The 25,246-nt window shown below is 42.4% G+C and overlaps 1 protein-coding gene across 3 annotated transcripts in view; it reads left to right on the forward strand.

Annotated features, from left to right (window-relative positions):
* The window catches only part of ARAP2 (ArfGAP with RhoGAP domain, ankyrin repeat and PH domain 2), a 598,685-nt gene that overhangs the window by 89,383 nt on the left and 484,056 nt on the right, over positions 1-25,246 (forward strand). For all 3 annotated transcript variants that reach the window (XM_069744626.1, XM_069744628.1, XM_069744627.1), the window contains exons 7-8: positions 5,577-5,646; positions 23,740-23,860. In XM_069744626.1, the coding sequence (XP_069600727.1) occupies positions 5,577-5,646; positions 23,740-23,860 (191 nt within the window). The remainder of the gene's footprint in view (positions 1-5,576; positions 5,647-23,739; positions 23,861-25,246) is intronic.

Below are 25,246 nucleotides of genomic sequence, written 5' to 3' on the forward strand. Positions count from 1 at the left end.
AGTGGGACAGTCCAAGCCTGCTGAATACATTGAAATGTTTTGAATATTTTGATTCCATTATTTCATCATATGGATATTATTAATATGTCTATTGATCCTGTGATTTCCATAGCTCCATAGATTTTCTTTCTTGGTGTTGCAACTTTAATGTTAACGATTGTATATGCAGACTAGAACACCCAACATGTTTTTCGTATTTGTATCGCTACCATGAGTTTATGGCAAATCTATTTTCATTGGGCTAAATTCTGACACTTGATCACACACATTATTTCCTCTACTTTGTCAGGCTTCCCTAGCCATCAGTTGTAGTGAGTGAGTCCTGTATCACCTATCATTTCCACTGTGTAGAGAATTGATTAACGGAATTTATCCCTGAACAATGTGAAATGTGACCTAAAATAATTAGTGATTAAATTGTAGTTTTTTGCAAGAACAATTAGAGGACACAGGTGCTACACTTATTTATAGGTATATTGTATAAGGAACTATACCTTTCTATATCCCATAGTGCCATATCACAATGGGCCCTTGATTACCCTGCTTGTTTCCAGTCATCGCTATCTCTCTCTGATTTACAAATTGGCCTCCTGATGATACACTTTCTTGAGGAAAGATGTGGAGGCATGGGAGACTGACACTATGACATGTTAACACAATCTTTTTTTTATCATTTTGATGGTGTGTCTTTATGCCCTGTTTATGCTTATGTTGTTTAGACTAGTGATATATCAGCATCTGCATGTCTAGCAGGGACAACTAGAGAAAACTAGGTTGAGCCACTGTGGAGCGAGGGCACCAAATTCCTAGGGTGCCAACCTATGCTGCTAGGTAGTTACAGCCTAGTTTGATTCCTGGGAAAAATAGGATTTATATATTTTGTGATATGAAATGGGATTATTTCCACTAATATGCAACAGTGGTAATACAAATTATCTTGTTCATCCCTTTAATGGTGATAGCAATTTCTTACTACCATATGATCTCTATATTATTGCAATCTACGCTTTTATTGGAACCCAATTAGTTTCTTTTCTGATCATTACTGTGCACAAGGCTGGGTGTTTTTTTTATTATTAATTGAATAAATTGATGCTGTAAAGGGGTATTTGATGTACACTAATGACCCAATTGACCAAAATGTATTGACTGCAAAGATGCATTTTGATGGGTAGATTTCTGGCCATACATGAGACCAATGAACAATTGTAAGTAGTGTTGAGCATTCCGATACCGCAAGTATCGGGTATCGGCCGATACTTGCGGTATCGGAATTCCGATACCGAGATCCGATACTTTTGTGATATCGGGTATCGGTATCGGATCAATAGGGATGTGTAAAATAAAGAATTAAAATAAAAAATATTGATATGCTCACCTCTCCGGCGGCCCCTGGACATCATGCTGCTAACCGGGAGGCTTCTTTGTTTAAAATGCGCGCCTTTAGGACCTGGGAATGACGTCCCGGGTTCTGATTGGTCGCGTGCCGCCCATGTGACCGGCACGCGACCAATCAGAACCCGGGACGTCATTCCCAGGTCCTAAAGGCGCGCATTTTAAACAAAGAAGCCTCCCGGTTAGCAGCATGATGTTTCGGGGCCCGCCGGAGAGGTGAGCATATCAATATTTTTTATTTTAATTCTTTATTTTACACATCCCTATGGATCCCAGGGCCTGAAGGAGAGTTTCCTCTCCTTCAGACCCTGGGAACCATGAGAATACCTTCCGATACTTGATGTCCCATTGACTTGTATTGGTATCGGATATCGGTATCGGCGATATCCGATATTTTTCGGGTATCGGCCGATACTATCCGATACCGACACTTTCAAGTATCGGACGGTATCGCTCAACACTAATTGTAAGTCAATCAGCATCTATTCACAAGGGCCCAATCTCTCTACCTACTGCATATCTAAGGAATTTGGCCTCTTCTTTCCCATTGGACCATTTATTTGTAATTTATAAAGAACCCCACCTTCATGAAAGCATCAAACACTGACTGGAACTTTCCCAGGTGACTTTCCCAATCTGGACTGAAGATTACCATATCATTCAGGTATGTCACAGCGTAATTCTTACGTGGAGTGACGATTCGGTCCATGGCCCTTTGGAAGGTGTGCGGAGTTTCCTGCAGTCTGAACGTCATCCGGACATATTGGAAGCAACTGTTGACCATCGAAAAAGCTGTCATCTCCTTGGCTTCTTGTGACGTGGGGATTTGCCAAAATCCCTTTGTTAGTTCCAAGGTGGTTATGTACCTTGCAGGCCAAGCCTCTCAATCAGTTCATCGGATATGCATCGGTCTTAGAGACTTTGTTGATAATCATTACAGAATCTCTACTCTCCATCAGGTTTCAGATCAAGTCCAATCGGATTAGACCACCCTCTTTAAAATTTCTCAATGACTCTGAGATTCAGCATACGCTTCACTTCTTTCAAGATCAGTTCTCGAGAGTGAGATGATAAGACAAAAAATGCAATTCTGGTTTATTATTTATTCTTTTATTTATTATATTTATCGTAAAGACAAATTAATTTTGCATTTTAACACCTTTGATGGGCCAGACTCCAAGTGCGGCAATGCCAAATATGCTAGTTTGTTATGCTTGTTTTTTCATTTCTTTCATTTTTAAACTTTTTTTTTCATTTTTTCAGTCTCCTTAGGGGACCTAAACCTGTGATTGTATTAACACTTATCATATACTATTTTAAACTATTAGTATTCTGGTGTGTAGGATAAATCATAGTCTGCAAAGCAGCTTAGCTTGTGGCACAAGAGAGCCAAAATGGCAGTGATGGGTTCCTTTGAATATAAATATAGATGTAATATTCCATTCTAGTGAAATAATATTTTATAATCATAGCTATGTAGCATGTCATCTGACAAGTTGTAGATTGCTGTATCTGTATACTACCAGAAGCAATAACAATATAGCTGTCACAAAGGTGTTGGGACTTTAGGCACTAACCAGGTCCCTAAAACTAGGGGCACCCTGGTCTATCTGTGTCTCCCAAATTACTCCTGAAGGTGGAAACACTGGGTTCTATTGCCTTGCTATGCTCCTACATCTACCCTGATTTGTCCCCTCCCCTCCCAGGGAAGTGGGAAGCTGAAGTGATTACGGAAACACTAGCCAGACAAACAAGAGAAGACAGGAATTAATTAAAATACCAACCATACAAAATACACTCACCAAACAACAGAGTGGGACACGGGCGTTAAAGGAGAAACCAAATAGGAGAGAATGAGGATGTGCACACAAACAAAACTTTAAGCAACCATCTCCTGAAAAATCTCCAAGCAATCTTCAAGCACTAACTCAAACCAACTCAAACAAATTGTGACTTGTAGGATCGCTACTTCCAATAGGTGGCGCTATAGAGTTTAAGTCCTCTTTTTCTCAGAAGAGGCAATTTGTATAACTCAAACCATGAACTACACCTCCAACTCCAGTAGCAGGCAGAAAAAACTAACACTGGCAATTACTTAGTGTCAGAGGTGAGCATACATAGCAGAGAGGAGTGGCCAACACTGAACAACTGAGACAATCCAGGTAAAAACACCTGCATTCTGTAAAACGAAGATGAAGTACTTCTAACCAGTGCAGGAGTGCATAAAACCAGACATCGCAGACTTCTTGCCCCTCTCTGTCGTGGTATCCCAGTGACAATAACATGGTAGTTATTGCGATTCATGTCTCTAGTAGAATGGTGCTACCCCAGCAATCTGCACCCATCTAATAAAGGTCCGAACCAGGGCCAAAACAAGAAAATATTTTAGATGTACTATCTGGAATTGCTTAATTTAGATGAATAAATAAATAATTTCTTGCTTTATGTTACCCTTGGAGTACTAAGTTTTTGACATATTTATCATCGGTACATAATACAGAACCAAACCCGCCATTAGTAAATTACTTCATCACAAGAGCATCATCAGTACAGGCATACATCACCCGAACCACCATTAGTACATGAACACATCACCAAAACCACTAACAGTACATGAATAGAGCACGAGGACCATCATCAGCACATGAATATCGCACTAGTATCAACTGAAATGTCAGGTGAACCACTGCCAAATAAACTGGTATCATACAAACCTACAGCTCCCAGTATGTTCTTAACAATGGTAATAAGATGTTTTGAGTTACTGTTCCTAGCCATTGTCAGTCTATTGATCATACGGGAACAACAATCTGACCTTCTGAATCATATCCCAACTAAGTGCCATTAAAAGTAGCAGTGTCAAAATAATGTGCTCTGTATAAATATATTTGTTGGGACTCCAAATAAATTATTTGCCCTTACTGTGAATACTGCAGAAAATATGACATGCAAAATTATGGTTCATTGCCTTGACATCATCCACTTTTATGAACTAAAACTGCCACACTGCTCATCCATATCTATGCTGCACCACCTTTTACATCTGCATAATGTACCCACCATACTATGGTCTCAAACAACCCACGCCATCCCACCATGTACAATTATAGTTCCTTATTTCTTTGGCTCTACAATGGAGCACTTACCACTAGAGCACTCACCTCGAGCAACCATTTCTGTGCAGCAGTGATTTCGATAGCATGATTAGGTGATCTCATCATACTGCTGCACATTGCCTCAAACCTGGAAGTGCCCATGCATCACTCATAACCTCAATTGCATTTTTATCCGAAAAAGTGAATATAATTGAATGCAAAAAGCCAGAAGCTGATAATATAGTTCTTCTCTGAGATGGCTCCTGGCTTACCAACCAGTTCGGATAAAGAGCCAGATCCCACTCCTGAGAGACACCTTGGACCAACATCTGTGGTGAGTGCTCGTATTTAGTGATGAGCGAGTATACTCGCTACGCGGGTTTCCACGAGCATACTCGGGTGGTCTCCGAGTATTTTGGCGTACTTGGAAATTTAGTTTTTGTTGCCGCAGCTGCATGATTTGCAGCTGCTAGACAGGCTGAATGTATTCAGGCTGTCTAGCAGTTACAAAACATGCAGCTGCAAAAAATAAATCTCCGAGCACGCCAAAATACTCAGAGACCACCCGAGCATGCTTGGGGAAACCCAGAGTAACGAGTATACTCGCTCATCACTACTCATCTTCCCTCATGGCACAAGCAGCCCTTAATACATATTAATTCAATTCTAGTAGTAGTAGGACCTATAGAATGTAATATGTTGTTATTGTTATATGAAAATTTAAATAAGACAAGTCAAAATAAAACTGTGACTGTCCAGTGACTGTAACAATTCTAACAATTGTGTTCACTAATTTACAGAATTTTTGCTTTCTTGGCCTTTTTCCAGAGAATATGAATGATAACACAAAGGGTAATTGGCATGTTTTGGGTTGTCATTATGATTTTAAAAGAGAAAACACAGTAGTTTGACAATAAATGGCTTCACCCAACCACTAACCATGAGTGGAGAAAAAGTTTTGGTGCTATCATTCAAATTGTCTGAAAAAGGCCAAGAAAGCAAAAATTCTGCCAGGGTATGTAAACTTTTGAGCACAACTGTATGCATTCAGAGAAATGATTTTCTGTTCTTTTATTTTTTTTTCAGCAGTCGCATGTTTCAGAAGCGATGGGTAAAAGTGGATGGACTTTGCATATCGTACTATCATAGTGACAGGGTAAGATTTTAGTCAATTCTACTTAATAGTGAAATTGCATGTTGATTTAGTCTCAGGGCTGTATTTAGAGTTTCTGCTGCCCTAGGCACTTTTAGTGCTGCTTCCCCCTTTGGTGAGTATGACACTATCGGCAGTGACTTTGCCGGTGAATACACACTGCAGATCTTTGCTCTGCCTTTTTCAAAGCAGGGAGATGTGAGCTTGCACAGGAGCACAATGGGGGACACTGTGTGGATGATGTAGGACGCGTCATTCACATGAAGCAGTGAAAGATGATGACAATTAAGGAAGGGAGGAGGCATTGGATCATAACCAGAGATGAGTATCAGACCAGACAGTGCCATTTATGAGTATATTAAACGGTCTTTTGGATGACTTTTTTACACCATTCTAGTATGCTGTAAAAGAGGCCTTGATGGTGGTGACCATACCTTATATGGAGTAAACCTGGTGACGGGTTCCCTTTAACAACTTCACGACCTTGGACATACTCAGAATGTCCTGGTTAGGAAGTGCTTCCCGACTTTGGACTTAGGCTGGAGTCACACTAGTGATTTTAAAATCAGTCCAATTTTGTTCCTGCAAAGTCGGACGAGTGTAAGGCAAGTGTCATGAGAGTGTCATGCGTTTTTCATGGGAGTACAATCCAATTTTTCACACTTAGCATCCGATTTACATTCAAATGCAGTGTGATTGCTATCCAACTGCAATGCAATTTTAACATGAGCTTATACATAGAGCAATTCTCTATATCATTTACACATCATTTTCAAAGGGAATATTTTTCAAAACATACAGTACAGACAAAAGGTTTGGACACACCTTCTCATTTAAAGATTTTTCTGTATTTTCTTGACTATGAAAATTGCACATTCACACTGAAGGCATCAAAACTAAGAATTAACACATGTGGAATTATATACTTAACAAAAAATTGTAAAACAACTGAAATTATGTCTTATATTTTAGGTTCTTCAAAGTAGCGACCTTTTGCTTTGATGACTGCTTTGCACACTCTTGGCATTCTTTTGATGAGCTTCAAGAGGTAGTCACCGGGAATGGTCTTCCAACAATCTTGAAGGAGCTCCCAGAGATGCTTAGCACTTGTTGGCCCTTTTGCCTTCACTCTGCCGTCCAGCTCACCCCAAACCATCTCGATTGGGTTCAGGTCTGGTGACTGTGGAGGCCAGGTCATCTTGCGTAGCACCCCATCACTCTCCTTCTTGGTCAAATAGCCCTTACATAGCCTGGAGGTGTGTTTGGGGTCATTGTCATGTTGAAAAATAAATGATGGTCCAACTAAACGCAAACCGGATGGAATAGCATGCCGCTGCAAGATGCTGTGGTAGCCATGCTCGTTCAGTATGTCTTCAATTTTGAATAAATCCCCAACAGTGTCACCAGCAAAGCACCCCCACACCATCACTCCTCCATGCTTCATGGTGGGAACCAGGCATGTAGAGTCCATCCGTCTACCTTTTCTGCGTTGCACAAAGACATGGTGGTTGGAACCAAAGATCTCAAATTTGGACTCATCAGACCAAAAACACAGATTTCCACTGGTCTAATGTCCGTTCCTTGTGTTCTTTAGCCCAAACAAGTTTCTTCTGCTTGTTGCCTGTCCTTAGCAGTGGTTTCCTAGCAGCTATTTTACCATGAAGGCCTGCTGCGCAAAGTCTCCTCTCAACAGTTGTTGTAGAGATGTGTCTGCTGCTAGAACTCTGTGTGGCATTGACCTGGTCTCCAATCTGAGCTGCTGTTAACCAGCAATTTCTGAGGCTAGTGACTCGAATAAACTTATCCTCAGAAACAGAGGTGACTCTTGGTCTTCCTTTCCTGGGGTGGTCCTCATGTGAGCCAGTTTCTTTGTAGTGCTTGATGGGTTTTGCCACTGCACTTGGCGACACTTTCAAAGTTTTCCCAATTTTTCGGACAGGCTGACCTTAATTTCTTAAAGTAACGATGGCCACTCGTTTTTCTTTTCTTAGCTGCTTTATTCTTGCCATAATACAAATTCTAACAGTCTATTCAGTAGGACTATCAGCTGTGTATCCACCAGACTTCTGCACAACACAACTGATGGTCCCAACCCCATTTATAAGGCAAGAAATCCCACTTATTAAACCTGTCAGGGCACACCTGTGAAGTGAAAACCATTCCTGGTGACAAATTCTTGAAGCTCATCAATAGAATGCCAAGAGTGTGCAAAGCAGTCATCAAAGCAAAAGGTGGCTACTTTGAAGAACCTAGAATATAAGACATAATTTCAGTTGTTTCACACTGTTTTGTTAAGTATATAATTCCACATGTGTTAATTCATAGTTTTGATGCCTGCAGTGTGAATGTACAATTTTCAAAGTCATGAACATTCAGAAAAATCTTTAAATGAGAAGGTGTGTCCAAACCTTTGGTCTGTACTGTATATCATGTAGATAGATCGAGAGATATTTTCCCACGGCGCTCGTGCTGATGTCATAAGGGTGAAGTGAGTTCTTTGGCTGTGAACTCGCAGGACCTGTCTGACAGCACCGTGATCAGGAGAACTTTCTCACAATCGCGGTGTCATCAGATAAGTAATAGAAGTTCACAGGGAGACACTGAACACATGGAGCTCAATGTCTGCTGGATGACATGCTGTATGGTCTCATCATGCAACCATGCAGCCTGCCATCTGCCAGCTTGACCTGTTGTGGGACAAATGGGTTACTAGCATCTCTGCGGCAAGGTGAGGAATATTGTTGTTTGTTTTTTTAACTCTTTTGCAAATGATGACGGCATCGGGGATTGGGCGATGTCGTAAGTATGGTTTAACTAAGATTGTTAAAGGAGTCTATGTCATTCTTTCAATTAAAGGACTTTTTCTGGGTGTCTATATTTTCATACAATGTGACTATGGGGTTAGTAATGGGGGCGTCTTATTGTCGCCTCTCCATTACTAACCTCGGGGCTTGATGTCACCTGACAATACAACCCACTCCAACTATCACCTCACTTACCACCGCTAAAGGGCAAGTGGGAAGAGCGAGGCTAAGTGCCAGAATTGGCAAATCTTAGAGATGTACCTTTTCTGGAGCTGCTGAGACCTAATGTTTTTAGCCTGGGGGGCCAATATCCATGGCCCCTTCCTAGGAAATTAATATCAGCCCACAGCTGTCTGTATAGCCTGCACTGGTTATTAATTATAGGAGGACCCTACAACTTTTTTTGGGGGGTCCCCCATTTTAATAGTCAGTAAAGGCTAATTATACAGCTGTGAGCTGATATTAATAGCCTGGGAAGCTTCATGGATATTACCCACTATAAACATCTGCCCCCAGCTGTTGGCTTTCCCTCTACTGTTTTGCTGTTTAAGAAAATTAAGCAGAAAACCATGCCATTTTTTTTCCGAAAAATAATCTTTTATTAATTAAGTACATGTACAGTAAGCTGCACACACGCTGTACTAATTTTGTTTGTCACTGACATCTATATATCTACCTATTCCTTATGTATTTACTGTATGTAATCCATCTCTTCTATCCTGTCGGCTCCTGCAATGATTTTACAGTACACGGCAGATGAATTGCCGGCTTTTCTTCTAGGTATCTATCTATCTATCTATCTATCTATCTATCTATCTATCTATCTATCTATCTATCTATCTATATGTGTGTGTGTGTCACTGACATCTATATATCTTACTTATCCCACTTGTATATATCTATTCTCTCTATTCTTTACAGTACGTGGCATATGAATTGCCCACTTTTCAAATACGATCAGTGTGTAAAAATCGGACAGCACTCGCATGGTCCGAGTGCTGTGTGATTCTTTTCTCGCACCCATTGACTTCTATTGTGGGATGCAATTCGAATTCCAAATACAATCGCAGCATGCTGTGACTTTTTTCCAGTCCGATTTATGATCGAATCCGAGCTGGAAAAAAAAAATGCAGATGAACACACAATGATAGAATAACATTGCTCCAGTTTCATCGCAAGTGAGATTGAGCCCTTACTGAGTATGTTCAGACAATTTTGCGAGCACAGGGGCTGTGCGCACGATTGTCGCCAGGTGTAACCTGATTCTCACAGCTGACACCCAACACTCACTGCCAAGAGTGGTGCACACATTGCTCCCGACTCTTTAATCCTCTAAATGTTACGATCGCTAGCAATCGCAGCAGTTATCAGGCATGCAGAGGGAAAGAGCCCCCTTTGCCCTCTAATTGCCACCCCCACAATGTTATCGCAGGGGCCAGATTATTGTAATGGTAACCTAATGTCATCATGATGACATCCAGGTCACCAGGCTCTAGCAATCTTCTAAGATTCTGCTCAGTGCATGATCTAACAAGTTCGAGTGAGAGCAGGCTGACAGTTCTAAATGCTACAATGCTGATGCATTAGAACCACAATCAAACTGCAGAAATTGAAAGTCACATAGTGGTACAACGCAAAAACATTTTAAAAAAGTTTTAAAAATTGTGAAAAAAAATGAAAAAGCCACAAAATAATAAAACAATAAAATAAAATCTGCACTCCAAGAGGAAAATAGCTCTCCGTCCCTCCTGAGTCTCTTACTGTAAAGCCATAATGGGCATTTGTACATTCAGCAAGAATTGTGGGGCAAATATTGGTGCCATTTTTACCCATTTACCAGTGTACAAAATGTAAAATATTCAGCTAAAGCAAAAATTTGGTGGTAAAGAAGTAGTTATTTTTTTCTTCACTGCCAATGGTTTGAAATACTGTGACCCATTGTGTCAATATGATCACTGCACCCCTAGATTCATTTGTTGGGAGGTGTTGTTTGTAAAATGGGGCCTCTTGTAGGAGGTTCTGCTGTCCTGGCACCTCAGGGGCTCTGTCAATGTGACGTTGTCTAGCAAAACTCCAATAAGGCGATTCTTCCCTTCTGAACTTTGCGCTGCGCCGCAAAAGCAGTTTTTGACCACATACGGGGTATCAGCATACTCAGGAAAAATTGCACAACAAATTTTGAGTTCCATTTTCTTCTGCTATCCTTGTGAAAATAAATTAAATTGTGCCTAAAATAATATTTTCGTGGGTAAATTTTTTTTTTTATTATTTCCACAGATCAAAGTTGTAAAATTCTGTAATGCACCTGTGGTTTCTGTTAGAATCTGTTTAATTTGTGACTGTCCGCCATTTTCTTGTGGAGCTCTGGCTGCTGGTCTTTTTCCTCTGGTGCTGGGTTTGTCTTGGGTCAGGTGTTTGTTTCACTTTTTATTAGCCAGAACCTGCCTCCCAGTCCTTGCTGGACAACAGTGTTTATCTGGTTGAGCTATAGCTTGGTGCTTTGCTTTGTCTTCTGTATGTGTTATTTGTGCAGTGCTGGTACCTCTAGTTCTGCTAGCCTTAGTTTCAGTTTTCTATTGGTTTCTGCAGTCTTCACTTCGTTTTCTATTAGGAGGTGGGGAAAGGTGAGCAAGGAATGAGTTGCCCACTCCATCGTAGGGTTTCAGCCTAGTCTTAGTGCAGGGTCAGTTTCCCCCTTCTACCTTAGTCCTGTGTTACAGATCCGTAACAGTTTGTCCAGCCAGAAAGAAGTATAAAAAAAACAAAAAACTCCCCTCCCAGATTTCTGCAATATGAACAGCGTTCAAGATCTTGCTCAGCGTCTGCAAGGGTTAAAGTTGGAAGTTGCCAGCTTACAACAGCTCGTGAGTAATGGCCCTGGAATCTGCTCTGAAGAACCTAAGGTGGGTTTGCCTGAAACTTTTTATGGTAAACGGCAGGAATTTTTTTCGTTTAAAATGCATGTTTACTTAATTTTCGGCTTAGACCCAGGTCTTCGGGGGCTGAATTACAGTGTGTGGGGATTATTATATCGTTATTGCGAGGTGAGCCGCAAGTTTGGGCATTTTCTTTGCATTTGGATGACCCTTGTTTGATGTCAGTAGAAGCGTTTTTTTCTGCTATGGGGGTATTATATGATGATCCTGATCGGGTCACAACAGCCGAGGCAGAACTCAGGTGGCTGAAACAGGGTTCTGGCGACCCTGAAAGATATCGTACCCAGTTCAGACGATGGTCTGCAGAGGTCAGCTGGAATGATCCAGCACTCGAGAGTCAGTTTTTAGCAGGTTTGAATGACAGGGTTAAAGATTTGCTCATTGCATGTCCTGCACCTGCTACGCTTGAGACTGCTATGCAATTAGCTATCCGGGTGGATAGAAGATTGAGAGGTAGACAGAATGAAGAGAAGGTTTCAATTTTGCTGGAGAGCCCCACTGACTGTGGGGAGCCGATGCAACTTGGGGTGATGTCTTCTCGTTCCCAGGAAAGGCAGAGAAGATTGTCTGAGGAGCTATGCCTTTATTGTGGTAAGGCTGACCATTTTATTAAGCAATGTGAACAATGCATAAACAAGGAGAAGAGAAAAAAAAGGTCAATCAGAATAACCCTCCCTTTCGCATTGCATTTTTACGGTCGGCAGGAGTTTCTTTTTCTGGTAGTTCTACCTGTCGTGGTCATTCGATTGATTTTCAAGTGATAGTGGACTGTGGTTCTGCACTTAATTTGATTTATCAACAATTTCTAGACACGTAAAACATTGATTCTGTACCTTTATCATGCCCTTTTCTTGTAGTGGCGATTGATAACACTCCTCTAGAGCATGGGTTCGTTTCTCGAAAGGTCACCGAGTTTCCACTCACTGTGAATATGGAACACCCGGAATCTTTAGATTTGTTTGTACTTGAAAAATTGCTTTTCCAGTTGTCCTGGGGTTACCCTGATAAAAAATGCACAATCCTGGACTGGACGTCAAGTAAGATAATTCCTGGGGTCAGGAGTGTTGTGGGAAATGTTGTGATGTACACATTGCTGCTGTTGTGAAAAATGAGCTACCTTAAGCTTTTCAGAAATTCTGGAAAGTATTTTCAGAAGTGAAGTCACAAGCTCTCCCACCTCATAGAGATTATGATTGCTCTCTTGAGTTTGTCCTAGGTGCTACTCTCCCTAAAAGTTGTTTATTTAATCTGACGATTCCCAAGAGGGAAGCCTAATAGGAATACCTGCAGACTAGTCTTGCTGCAGGTCATATAAGACCCTCTAAGTCCCCTGTGGCTGTGAGGTTCTTTTTTGTAAAAAAAGAGATGGGGGTCTTAGGCCGTGTCTGGATTTCAGGGAGATTAATAAGATCACTGTGTGCAATTCTTACCACTTGCCGCTAATTCCGGATTTGTTTAACCAATTAGTTGGAGCCAAGTGGATCTTTAAGATTGATCTCCGTAGGGCATGTAATTTGCGGCGGGTTAAAGAAGGCGATGAATGGAAGACAGCCTTTAATACCCCGGAAGGTCATTTTGAGTGTCTAGTTATGCCTTTCGGCCTTACAAATGCTCTGGCAATCTTTCAAAATTTCATTAACGACATCCTGAGTGTCACGCCCGCTGCACATACTCACCCGGCTTCTTCCATCCCGCGGCGCGCTTGCGATCCTGTCCCGCGCCGCGCTGCGTCCTCCTTTGCCGGCTCTCGGCGTCCAGTCTCTCTGCACATGCGCAGTCGCATCTCCTCTGTCGCTGGGCCTGCTGGGAGGTCGCGACTCGATGGCTCCGCCCCAACATGGCGGCGCCCATCGGCTATTTCTTTGCGGCATCTTTCCAGGCAAGATGCCTTTGCCTTGTAGGTGCACTGCCTGCTGTCAGTGTCCCTATGCCCTAAGGCTCCCCTGTATCTTTTCCAAGCTTAGTTCTCGTTTTGTCTCAGTGTTAGTTCCGTGTTCCTGTTGTGTCCTGCCAAGTTCCGTGTTCCTGTTGTGTCCTGCCAAGTTCCGTGTTCCTGCTGTGTCCTGCCAAGTTCCGTGTTCCTGCTGTGTCCTGCCAAGTTCCGTGTTCCTGCTGTGTCCTGCCAAGTTCCGTGTTCCTGCCGTGTCCTGTCAAGTTCCGTGTTCCTGCTGTGTCCTGCCAAGTTCCGTGTTCCTGCTGTGTCCTGCCAAGTTCCGTGTTCCTGCCGTGTCTTGCCAAGTTCCGTGTTCCTGCCATCTCCTGCCAAGTCCTGTGTTCCTGCCGTGTCCTGCACCGTCTCGTGTTCCTGTCTTTATCAGTTAAGTCCTGTTTTCCTATCATTTTACCGCCATTCCAATAGCTCTGTGGTCACCTTCCTTATCTTGGGTCGTCCCTTTGGCTCTAGCTGTTGTGTCTCCATTCCCCCGAGGTCCTGCCCCTAACACTCCCTGTATAGGGGGTGATTCCATCTGGTCCGCTTGACCCCGGGGGCTCTAGAGTCACGACCCAGAGGGTCCACTCTCGGATTTTTGTCCGAATCCTTACAGTAGGCAAAGGCCATGGACCCCGCTGGGGCCTCTGCTGCGCAAAAAGAGTTACTCTTTTTGCGGGGAATCAGTCCCGTATTATGTCCTTTATGAAGGCTATGGATTCTCGCCTGTCTACGCTCCTGCCCTCTGATCCTGTCAACGCCGCTCTACTCGTTGGCTTACAGCAAGAGTTAGCTCAGCAGCGTGACACCCAGGCTCATATCCTTAGTTATATGTCTTCGATAGACGATCGGCTGCTTTCTATCCAGACAGCCGCTACTACCTAAGCTTCTGCTCCCCATCCTCCACCCCGCTTGGCTAAGCCACCTCGGTACAATGGGGATCCTAAATTCTGCCAAGGATTTTTGAACCAATGCCGTCTTCACTTTGAACTTCTGCCCCAGCATTACCCGACGGATCGCTCCAAAGTTGCCTTTTTGATTTCCCATCTGGAGGGTGACGCCTTGGCATGGGTTAATCCACTCTGGGAGCGAGACGATCCCCTAGTCTCCCGGTTGTCTGAATTTTTGGAGACCTTCCGTCTTGTCTTTGACGAACCTGGTCGTCTGGCCTCTACTACTGAGGCTCTATTGTCTCAGCATCAGGGATCGTTATCTGTGGGCCAGTATGCTATTCAGTTCCGCACCCTCTCCTCTGACTTAGGCTGGAACAATGAGGCGTTAGTGGGCGCTTTCTGGCGGGGCCTCTCTGGGCGCATTAAAGATGAGTTAGCTGGTCGGGACACCCCTACGGTTTTGGAGGATTTAATTTCCTTAGCTACCTGTATTGACCTTCGGTTCCAGGAACGCGCCCGGGAGCGGAGATCTCTTTGTCCTTCCCCTGCCACCCGTAAGCCACTCAGCCCACAGCCTAGGTCTTCCTCTCTGGCGTCCGCACCAGAACCTATGCAAGTGGACCGTCTTAAGATGTCCGAACAGCGACGTAAAGAGAGGCGTACTCAGGGTTTATGTTTTTACTGCGGGAGTGCTGCCCATTTGCTGCGGTCTTGCCCTGAACGTCCGGAAAACTCCTCCGCCTAGGTCAGGTAAGAGAGGCCTCCCTAGTTGTGTGTGATTCCTCTCAACCCCTCACTTTGTCTGTCATTTTGCATATCTCTGGCAAGGGCATTTCTTTGGATGCTTATGTGGATTCTGGCGCAGCAGGGAATTTTATCAGGTTGGAAGAGGTTTTGAAATTCTCCGTTCCAGTCAAAACCCTAGAGGCTCCTGTGATTCTTGCATCTGTGGATGGTAGACCGTTACAGGAGACCATTACTCAAGTTACGCTTGAGGTGGAACTTCAAGTTGGGGTTCTGCATAAGGAAAAAATTGCATTTTATGTTTTAGCGGGTCTGTCTCATCCTATGCTTTTAGGTCTTCCTTGGTTACGGAATCACGAGCCCACTTTAGATTGGCGCAATGGCAATATCTTGCGCTGGGGAGAGCTTTGTCGGGAACGTTGTCTGCTGCCGGTGCATCCTGTAGGTTCTTCTTCTTCTCCTTCCTCCTCTTTTCCCGCCTTACCCTGCGTCTACAGTGCTTTCTCTGATGTCTTCAACAAGAAAGAGGCTGAGGGTCTTCCGCCTCATCGTCTCTATGATTGTCCCATAGATCTCGTGCCTGGAACTAACCCGCCCAGGGGAAGAATCTACCCTCTCTCTCCTGCTGAGACACAGGCTATGTCTGAGTATATTCAGGAAAATCTTGCTAAAGGATTCATTCGCAAGTCCTCTTCTCCCGCCGGAGCTGGGGTTTTTTTCGTGAAGAGGAAGGATGGTTCTCTTCGTCCCTGTATTGATTATCGAGGCCTAAACAACATCACGGTGAAGAACAAATATCCTCTGCCACTCATTCCAGAACTCTTCGATCGTCTTCGAGGTACGCAAATTTTTACCAAACTGGATTTACGTGGCGCATACAATCTGGTTCGAATTCGTGTGGGCGATGAGTGGAAGACCGCCTTCAATACTCGTGACGGTCACTATGAGTACTTGGTTATGCCGTTTGGTCTCTGCAACGCCCCTGCGGTTTTCCAGGAATTTGTGAACGATGTATTTCGGGATCTTCTCTACTCCTCAGTCGTGGTTTACCTTGACGACATTCTCATCTTTTCTCCGGATCTCTCCACTCATAGACGAGATGTCCGCCGTGTTCTGCAACGGCTAAGAGAGAATCATCTGTTCGCTAAGATTGAGAAGTGCGTCTTTGAGCAATCTTCACTTCCCTTCCTTGGATATATTGTCTCAAGATCCGGCTTAGAGATGGATCCAGAGAAGGTTTCTGCTGTCTTGAATTGGCCCCGTCCTCTTGGAACAAAAGCAATCCAACATTTTCTTGGCTTTGCCAATTACTATAGACAATTTATTTCTCATTTTTCTTCCATGACCAAGCCTATCTCTGCCCTAGTTCACAAGGGAGTCAACTCCAGTCTTTGGACCCCTGAAGCTGAAGAGGCCTTTCAGTCCCTTAAACAAAGCTTTGCTACAGCCCTTGTGCTTCATCGTCCTGATGCTAATAGACCGTTTGTCCTTGAAGTCGACGCATCCTCTGTTGGAGCCGGAGCAGTACTTTTACAAAGATCCTCGTCCGGACATTTGGTGACCTGTGGTTTTTTTTCTAAAGCCTTTTCTGCTCCTGAGCGTAACTACTCCATTGGGGATAAAGAACTATTGGCTATCAAACTAGCCTTAGAAGAGTGGCGTTATCTCCTTGAGGGGTCTCTTCATCCATTCACCATTTACACAGACCACAAGAATCTGGCCTATATTCAGTCTGCCCAAAGACTAAATCCACGACAAGCCAGATGGTCTTTATTCTTCGGACGATTTGAATTTGAACTTCATTTCCGACCCGGAAATAAAAATGTCAAAGCGGATGCACTTTCTAGATCCTTTCAGCCTCAGGACATTGAGGATTCTCCGGCTCACATTATTGATCCTGCGAAGGTCGTCACTCTCGCTCCTCTAAGAGTGATTTCAGCTCCTCCTGGCAAGACTCTTGTGTCTAATCAAGACAAGGAGAGAGTTTTACGTTGGGGTCACTCCTCCAAGATTGCGGGGCATGTAGGAGTCAAGAAAACAATTTCCCTCATCTCTCGGCACTACTGGTGGCCATCTCTCCGACAAGACGTCACCGAATTCGTTGCTTCTTGTTCTTCTTGTGCCAAAAATAAAGTTCCTAGGCAGCTTCCTTCCGGTCTCCTGCATCCTCTGCCTGTGCCTTCCGTCCCATGGAGCCATATCGCTATGGACGTCATCACTGATCTACCTTGTTCCTCGGATTGCTCTGTCATTCTAGTTGTAGTGGATCGGTTCTCTAAGATGGCTCATTTCATCGCGCTGCCTGGTCTGCCTTCCGCTCCTGAGTTGGCAAAAATCTTTTTACACCAAGTCTTCCGTCTTCATGGTTTTCCACATCATATTGTCTCAGACCGCGGAGTACAATTTACCTCACGTTTTTGGAGAGCTCTCTGTAGTCAATTGAAAATTAACTTGGACTTCTCTTCCGCTTATCACCCTCAGTCCAACGGTCAAGTAGAGCGAGTTAATCAAGTCCTGACTACCTACTTACGACACTTTTCCAATGCACATCAAGATGACTGGGTCTCCCTTCTCCCCTGGGCTGAGTTCTCATATAACAATCTTCCCAGTGAGTCTTCCTCCAAATCTCCCTTTTTTGTGGTCTATGGTCAACATCCAAGCATTCCTCTTCCTGTTTCTCTCTCCTCGGGGGTACCGGCAGCGGATTTCTTGTCCCGGGAATTCTCTAAGATTTGGAGTGAGACTAAAGAGGCTCTTGAGAGAGCTAGCCATAATATGAAGAGATTTGCTGATAAAAGACGTTTGGATGCTCCTCCCTATTCCCCGAGTGATAAAGTTTGGCTCTCCTCTCGCTATATCAAGCTCAAAATCCCCTCTTACAAACTGGGTCCTCGCTATATTGGTCCTTTTCCTATCTTGAGTCGCATTAATGATGTTTCCTACAAATTGAAACTACCTGCCTCTTTACGCATTCCCAATGCCTTCCATGTATCTCTTCTCAAGCCCGCAGTCTTTAATCGTTTTCACTCCGCTACCTCTCTTTCTCCTCAGCTCTGTACCACTGATGGAATCTTTAATGTTAAAGATATTCTTGCCAAAAAGGTAGTTAGGGGCAAAACTTATTTTTTGATTGATTGGGAGGGATTCGGTCCTGAGGAGAGGTCCTGGGAGCCTCGAGAGAACAGCACCTGCCAGCACCTGCCTCCCAGTCTTTGCTGGACAACAGTGTTTATCTGCTTGAGCTCTAGCTTGGTGCTTTGCTTTGTCTTCTGTGTGTGTTATTTGTGCACTGCTGGTACCTCTGGTTCTGCTAGCCTTAGTTTCTGTTTTCTATTTGTTTCTGCAGGCTTCTCTTAGTTTTCTATTACGAGGTGACCCGTTTTTGTACCTAGTCCTTAGTTCTTTTAGGGAACCCCTTCCCCTTAACTATAGGTCTTCGCTTGAGATTAACCTAGGATCCTCAGTGGGTCTATTCGCAAGGAATGGGTCGCCCACTCCATCGTAGGGTTTCAGCCTAGTCATGGTGCAGGGTCAGTTTTCCCCCTTCTAACTTAGTCCTGTTTTGCAGATCCGTAACAGTTTTAAGGTGATCTGCACACATCTAGATAAATTGCTTGAGGGGTATAGTTTCCAAACTCGGGTCACTTGTGGGGGTGTTCTACTGTTTAGGCATATCAGGGGCTCTTTAGACATCACATGATATGGGTAGACCGTTTAATTAAAGTCTGAATTCCAAAACGTCACTCCTTCTTTTCTGAACATTGTTTGGTGCCCAAATAGTAGTTTTCCACCCCATATGGGGTACCTGCGTACTCAGGAGAAATTGCACAACAAATTTTTGAGTCTATTTTATACTGTGACCTTGCGAAAATAAAAACATTGGGACTAAAGTACATTTTTGTTGGAAAAATGTAACATTTATTATCTCTATAACTTTTGTGAAGCATCTGGGGTTCAAGGTACTCATCACACAGTTAGTGCTATAAGGAATCTAGTTTCCAAAATGATGTCACTTTTTTTGTGTTTCCCTTTTTCAAGCACATCTCTCCAAACACGACATAGCACCCACTAATTATCCCGGTAAATTTTGCTTTAAAAAAATCAAATGGAGCTTAGTACTTTGCAAGCCCTGCTGTGTGCCCAAACGGTAGTTTTTATTCACATTATGGATATCGGCGTACTCAGGAGAAATTGCACAAGAAATTGCAAGGATACCCTTATGAAAATGAAAAATTTGGGGTTAAAAAACATTTTTGTGGGGAAAATGTGATTTTTTTTTCTTTCTTTGCTCAATATTATAAACTTCTGTGAAGCAACCTAGTGGTTCAATGTGCTCACCACACATCCAGATAAGTTTCTTGAGAGGTCTAGTTTCCAAAATGGTGTCAATTGTGGGGTGCACTGTTTTGGCACATCAGAGGCTCTCTAAATGCAATATGGCATTTGCTAATTACTGTATTCCAGCTAACTTTGCATTCAAAAAGTCAAATGGCACTCCTTCCCTTCCAAGACCTTCAGTGCAGCCAAACAATAGTTTTCCCTCACATATTGAGTAGTTGCATACTCAGTAGAAATTGCACAACAAGTTTTGGAGTCCCTTTTTTCCTGTTAACCTTGAAAAAAAAATTTGGATCTAAAATAAAAATTTTCGTGAAAGAAAAGTAAGTTTATTTTTTCCTTCCACATTCCAATAATTCCTGTGATGCATCTGAAGGATTAATAAACATATTGAATATAGTTTTGAGCACCTTAAGGGGTGCAGTTTTTAGTAGGGTGTCACTTTTGGGTATTTTCTGTCATATAGATTCCTTAAAGCCATTTCAAATGTAATGTGGTCCCTATAGAAAACGCTTTGTAAAATTTGTGGGAAAAATGAGAAATTACTGGTCAACTTTTAACCCTTCTCACCTCCTAGCAAAAAAAAATATGCTTCAAAAATTATGCTGATGTAAAGAAGGCTTGTGTGAAATGTTATTTATGGATTATTTTTTGTGACGTAACTCTCTGATTTCAGGGCATAAAAATTAAAAGTTTGAAAATTGCTTAGTTTACCATAAATTTGTTTTGTTTTTTTCACAAATAAATGCAATATGTCTTAAAAGTACAATATGTCTTGAAAAATCAATATCAAAATCAGTGGGATCCATTTAAGCGTTCCAGAGTTAGTACCTCATACACTGACACCCGTCAGAATTGTAAAATTTGGCCTGGTCATGAAGGTGAAAACAGGTTTGGGGGTGACAGGGTTAAATAATCTCGACAGCAGATCCTCTAGGAGGTCTGTGTCCGGCCTGTAGATCTTAACAGCTCATTTGTGTTTAATAAAATATTGATTTTTTTGGAATAAGCCATCGGATTGCTGATGTCAAGGTATCATTTATTCAACTTTCTATGGCCTGCATGCCCAGATAGCCAGCTTAGGAGGGCTGATCCTTCTGACATAATATCATTATATATTAAACTTGGCTCATGTACATACTAAAAAATTCAAGTCTTAAACGTAATTTTCTTGTCTTTCGGCCCTATTGACTAAAACCAAGTCAATAGAAATGACTTATACTAAAACTTCCCTTTTTAAACCAAAAAGCATCCTTGAAAAATTAAAAATTGACTTATTTCTCAATTACATCGATCGTTTGGTCATTTCAGTTAATGCAAGATACATTCAGGATTTGGAAGGCATCATGCTTACAAATTAGATCAAGTGAGCACCAGATGTTGGATAAAGGATGAATTGGACACACAGCAGCCATTAATGGAAACTGGTAGATGGCAGATAAAGGCATTAAGAACGGAAAAGAAAAGTAAAGAAAATTGGCAGTTTGGGTATTAATCAATGGGTGGAGATTGTATTACTCTAATAGGATTGGATTAAAAAGTAAAAGTGAATAAGGATTTCTTTTTATAGTACTGTGAGCAATATATCAGAAAAGTGGTGGTCATTGGCATTACTGCACATAAACCATCAGCATCAGTCCAAGTTGGAAACAGATACATTTATTTAATTAGCTCCATTACCACAAACCTCAAGCTATGGCTGCGATCAAACAAGACTTTCATCTATAAAATTATTATAAACGGTTGGAGAAAATATAAACATATATACAGAGCCAGTTTTAGATGTGTGGCATTGGCAACAAATTAAAAGTGGGAGCCTAAATACTAAGATATTGCTCCATTTACAGAAATATTTAAGGTAATTTATTTTAGTCAATTTTAGACCGTTAAACGAGCACCAATTAATTATATCCAAGTCATTTGACGCTTGTTTACTGGCCTCTTCATTCAAGCTGACTATGAGGCCTCTTTCACACATCCGTATGAAAACTGTAACCACACATACCGGTGACACTGACACACGTAGACCCATTCAAGTGAATGGGTTTGTGCACGCCCTGCGTGTCCATGGGCAAAACACGCTGACATGTCCTTTTTTTACTGTCAGCATGGGCCGCAAGACTTCCCGCACACATGCACAGGGAGAACACACATTGATGTAATCTGTGTTACATGCATTGGCACCGAGGATGAAGCGCTACATTAAGCGCTGTTCCTCAGTGGCAGGTGCTGAAGATGGCTGTCATCATTCTCCCCTGCTCTGCTGGTGATCGTCACGAGCACAGGAGAATGATGACGAGAGTTATATTAAAGTCAGAACGATGACAACAGGTAGGGGCAATTGGGACTCTTACTCCCACACACGGCACACGGGCGGCATACGGTTGCCACACTTGTACCGCAAGTATTACACACACGGACGCATGGACACACGAACACAGATAGCTCCAGTACCGGTTTCTCCGGTACCGGAAATATCAGGATGTGTGAAAGAGGCCTGAATGATTGGGATAGAACCATCACTAATACACCCATACTTTCTCCATACAGTATCATGTTATATGGCAAACGTCTTGCCTTCACTGGGCATTAGCTGTTGAGAATGATACCATCACCCGATGAATGAGCATTAATCTCGTTCTTTGGGTGTTTGCAAAAACGCTTGTTTACGCTGCTGGTATTTTAAAAGGAAAATGTTAGACATACTGTGACCCCCATTCATCAAAGTGCTTTTGTGAGAAATCTGTCGTAACAAACGTTTGAAATTTTTGAATAATGTTAAGTTACACGAAAACTTTGCAAACTTTTAGTGTGTAACTTTTCACGTCAGTTTACACACCAAGTGGAGCCAGGGTGGAATGCGGCAGGATGGGATGTGGATTAATTTATTCTAATTCATCTTCCTCCAGTCTCCAGAGATTTGTGTATATCACCCTCCTATTTCGCAGCACTTTGCAGACATCAACATTGCATACCCCAATAGGGCTCACAGTCTAAATTCCCAATCAGTATGTCTTTTTTGAGCGTGAAAGGAAGCCACCTCTGAGATAATCGTACTCTTATCAGAGTCTGAATAGCATAATTGTATTGCTTTTCTTTGATGGAGTCAAAATGGACATGTGACCCTAGCCTAATACTGAAAATGATGGACATGTGAAATTTCAACATTCCCATTCATTTTGTTCATAGGGGAAGTAAGCTGCTGCCAGAGAACATGTACACGATCAGCCAAGCATGCCTGTAAATAAGGAAGCTGAAAGGACTAGTTGTTAGCTGAACAACCTTTTAGCTGGTAGCAGACTATATACTGTACACCTTTACAAAGAGTTTTTATTTTATTGTTCACTTGTTTTTCCTGAATGTAAAGTTTTGCAACTATTTAAATAGTCTTCATTAAAATATATTCTACCTAGTTGCTGCTGTGATATGTTTGTAAGTTTTTTATCTAGCTAAGGCTACGTTCACACTAGCGTTGTGCGCCGCTGCGTCGGCGACGCAACGCACAACGCACGCAAAAACGCAGCAAAACGCACGCAAAAACACTGCGTTTTGCGACGCATGCGTCTTTTTTGCCGAAAATCGGACGCAAGAAAAATGCAACTTGTTGCGTTTTCTTGGTCCGACGCTTGCGGCAAAAAAGACTGACGCTAACCCGACGCACACTAGCATAACGCTAGTGTGAACGTTACCTAAGCACTTCTGCAAAACTGATACAAATCCATCAAAGCTCTTGCTCGTGATGGCTCTCTGCTCTCTTCTCCATTTTTATAGTGTTAGATATATCAGAAGGGATAGGGAGTAATGATGAGCAAGTGTACTTGTTGCTCAGGTTTTCCCAAGCACGCTCGGGTGACCTCTGAGTATTTCTGACTGCTCGGAGATTTAGTTTTCATCGCTGCAGCTGAATGATTTACAGCTACTAGCCTGCTTGATTACATGTGGAGATTCCCTAGCAACCAGGCAACCCCCACATGTACTCAGCCTGGCTAGTAGCTGTGAATCATCCAGTTGCCGTGATGAAAACTAAATCTCCGAGCAGTCATAAATACTCAGAGGTCACCCGAGCGTGCTCGGGAAAACCCGAACAACGAGTACACTCGCTCATCACTAGTAGGGAGCAATTGTTTATATATCTGCAGTGGAAAGGGGAGAAAATTTCTAAATTGTTATGGAGTGCAGATTAAACAGGCTATAGACATGGAGGAAAGCACATGGGGATTAAATCTGTGTAGTTCTAGAGCTCTGCTGATACATGTGAGTAAGTAAAGACAGCAGCACGCTGGTTATTACTGGGAGAGACACTGCCACAGGTGAAAAATTAGGAATTTGGATTAAGCTGCAAACTGCATATTAAGCGGTCTAATGATGAATTAAGGAGTGAGGATTGCAGAATAAAACTTTGTGCAGAGAAAATAAATTGTAATAAACAATTTTAATTTCTTTAATCCTAGGATGTGTTTTCAAAAGGGAAGATTTTTCTATCTGCAGTACTGAAAGCGCAAAAAGTCGGAGACAATAAATTTGAAGTTGTGACGTCACAAAAGACATTAGTCTTTCGAGCATTAAGAGAAGGTATGCACTACAGCCTGTTGACAATTTGTTAACTGTAGAAGGACAATTTGACTCTGTGTAACTACATTTACCTCCTCAGTATGGACTGCCTAATCTGCTCTATAATACTGAGTATTGGTCAAGAATGGGCTCTGAAAGTTACATTAATAGACTGTACATCAGGTTAATGTCCACTAAATTGCTGATTTCAGGACTGTCTGCTATCTTATTTGAAAGGGAACCTTCCCTCTAAAAAATAATGTTGGAGGAAAGAAGAATTGAGCATGTTAAATTCCAATACCCTTTTGGGTCCTTATAAGAAAAGTGACCACCAAAGGAGTCTGCTCGGGGACGGAGGAGTCTATTAGCTGCTCAATAATGGTTTCTAGCTAGCAAAAATCACCAATTTAATCTGCACGCATATTTGAAAATAATTAGAGATGCAAAATAATATTCCTAATAACAGAGAGCCCTAGGAGATCCACACTACTGAAAAGTATTTTAAGAAGATTTGGTCCTCAAAATAATGGTCTTGGGGACTAGGCAGACAAAGAGGAATCTTATGTGGACTACTTAGTTGACCGGCAGACCACAAATGCTCAACTGACTCGGTCAACTCTCAATGGTTTTGTACGCAGAATTCTATAATTAACCATTATAGAAATTTGGACAGTCAGTTTAGATGAGAACATATATCCCAAAAATTTATATCGAATTTAACAAGAAAGAAAAAAAAAGTTTAAGCTTACTGACAGCAGGCAGTAATCCTCAAAATGGTGAGACATTGGCTCACAAATTACATTAGATAGTTACAGAACTGTCAAAATATTAAACAGAACTGTCAAAATATTAAAAAGTACCTGCCATTTCAAGGGGATGTCCAGCCTCGTAAATCCTCACAGCGTGCGCACGGTGTGCTGTAAGGTTTCTCCAGTGTCGGCATCTGGAGCAGGCGATCATGTGACAGCAAGTACGTAATTTCCATACTTCCAGTCACATTCCGACTAGACATGTCCAGCCACACTCTATACACTCGCATTGAGTGAGGCTGTGCACGTCTAGTCAGCACGGGACTGCATGTATGCAAATCACCTACTTGCAATAACGCTCAGCACCGCAGGACTAGAGAATCCTCACAGAGTACAGTGCATGTGAGGGTTCACAAGTCTTCAGTTACATGGGAGATTTACAGTGACATTTAAATGGTTAAATAGCTAGCTCTAATCTCTATTGTTAGTCATGCTCTGGCCGTACTACACAGGCGACATTTGCCCTCCTGATCGCTCTCCATGCACCTGCCTAACTCCATGAAGTAACAGTACATCATGTAGCAGGAATAGGCTAAAGGATTTATTGAATCTGGAACAATAATGGCATATCGATAGGATAAAATGTAGAAGAGATGCA

Source organism: Ranitomeya imitator, chromosome 1 (genome assembly GCF_032444005.1).
Source record: "Ranitomeya imitator isolate aRanImi1 chromosome 1, aRanImi1.pri, whole genome shotgun sequence".
Lineage (NCBI taxonomy): Eukaryota > Metazoa > Chordata > Amphibia > Anura > Dendrobatidae > Ranitomeya > Ranitomeya imitator.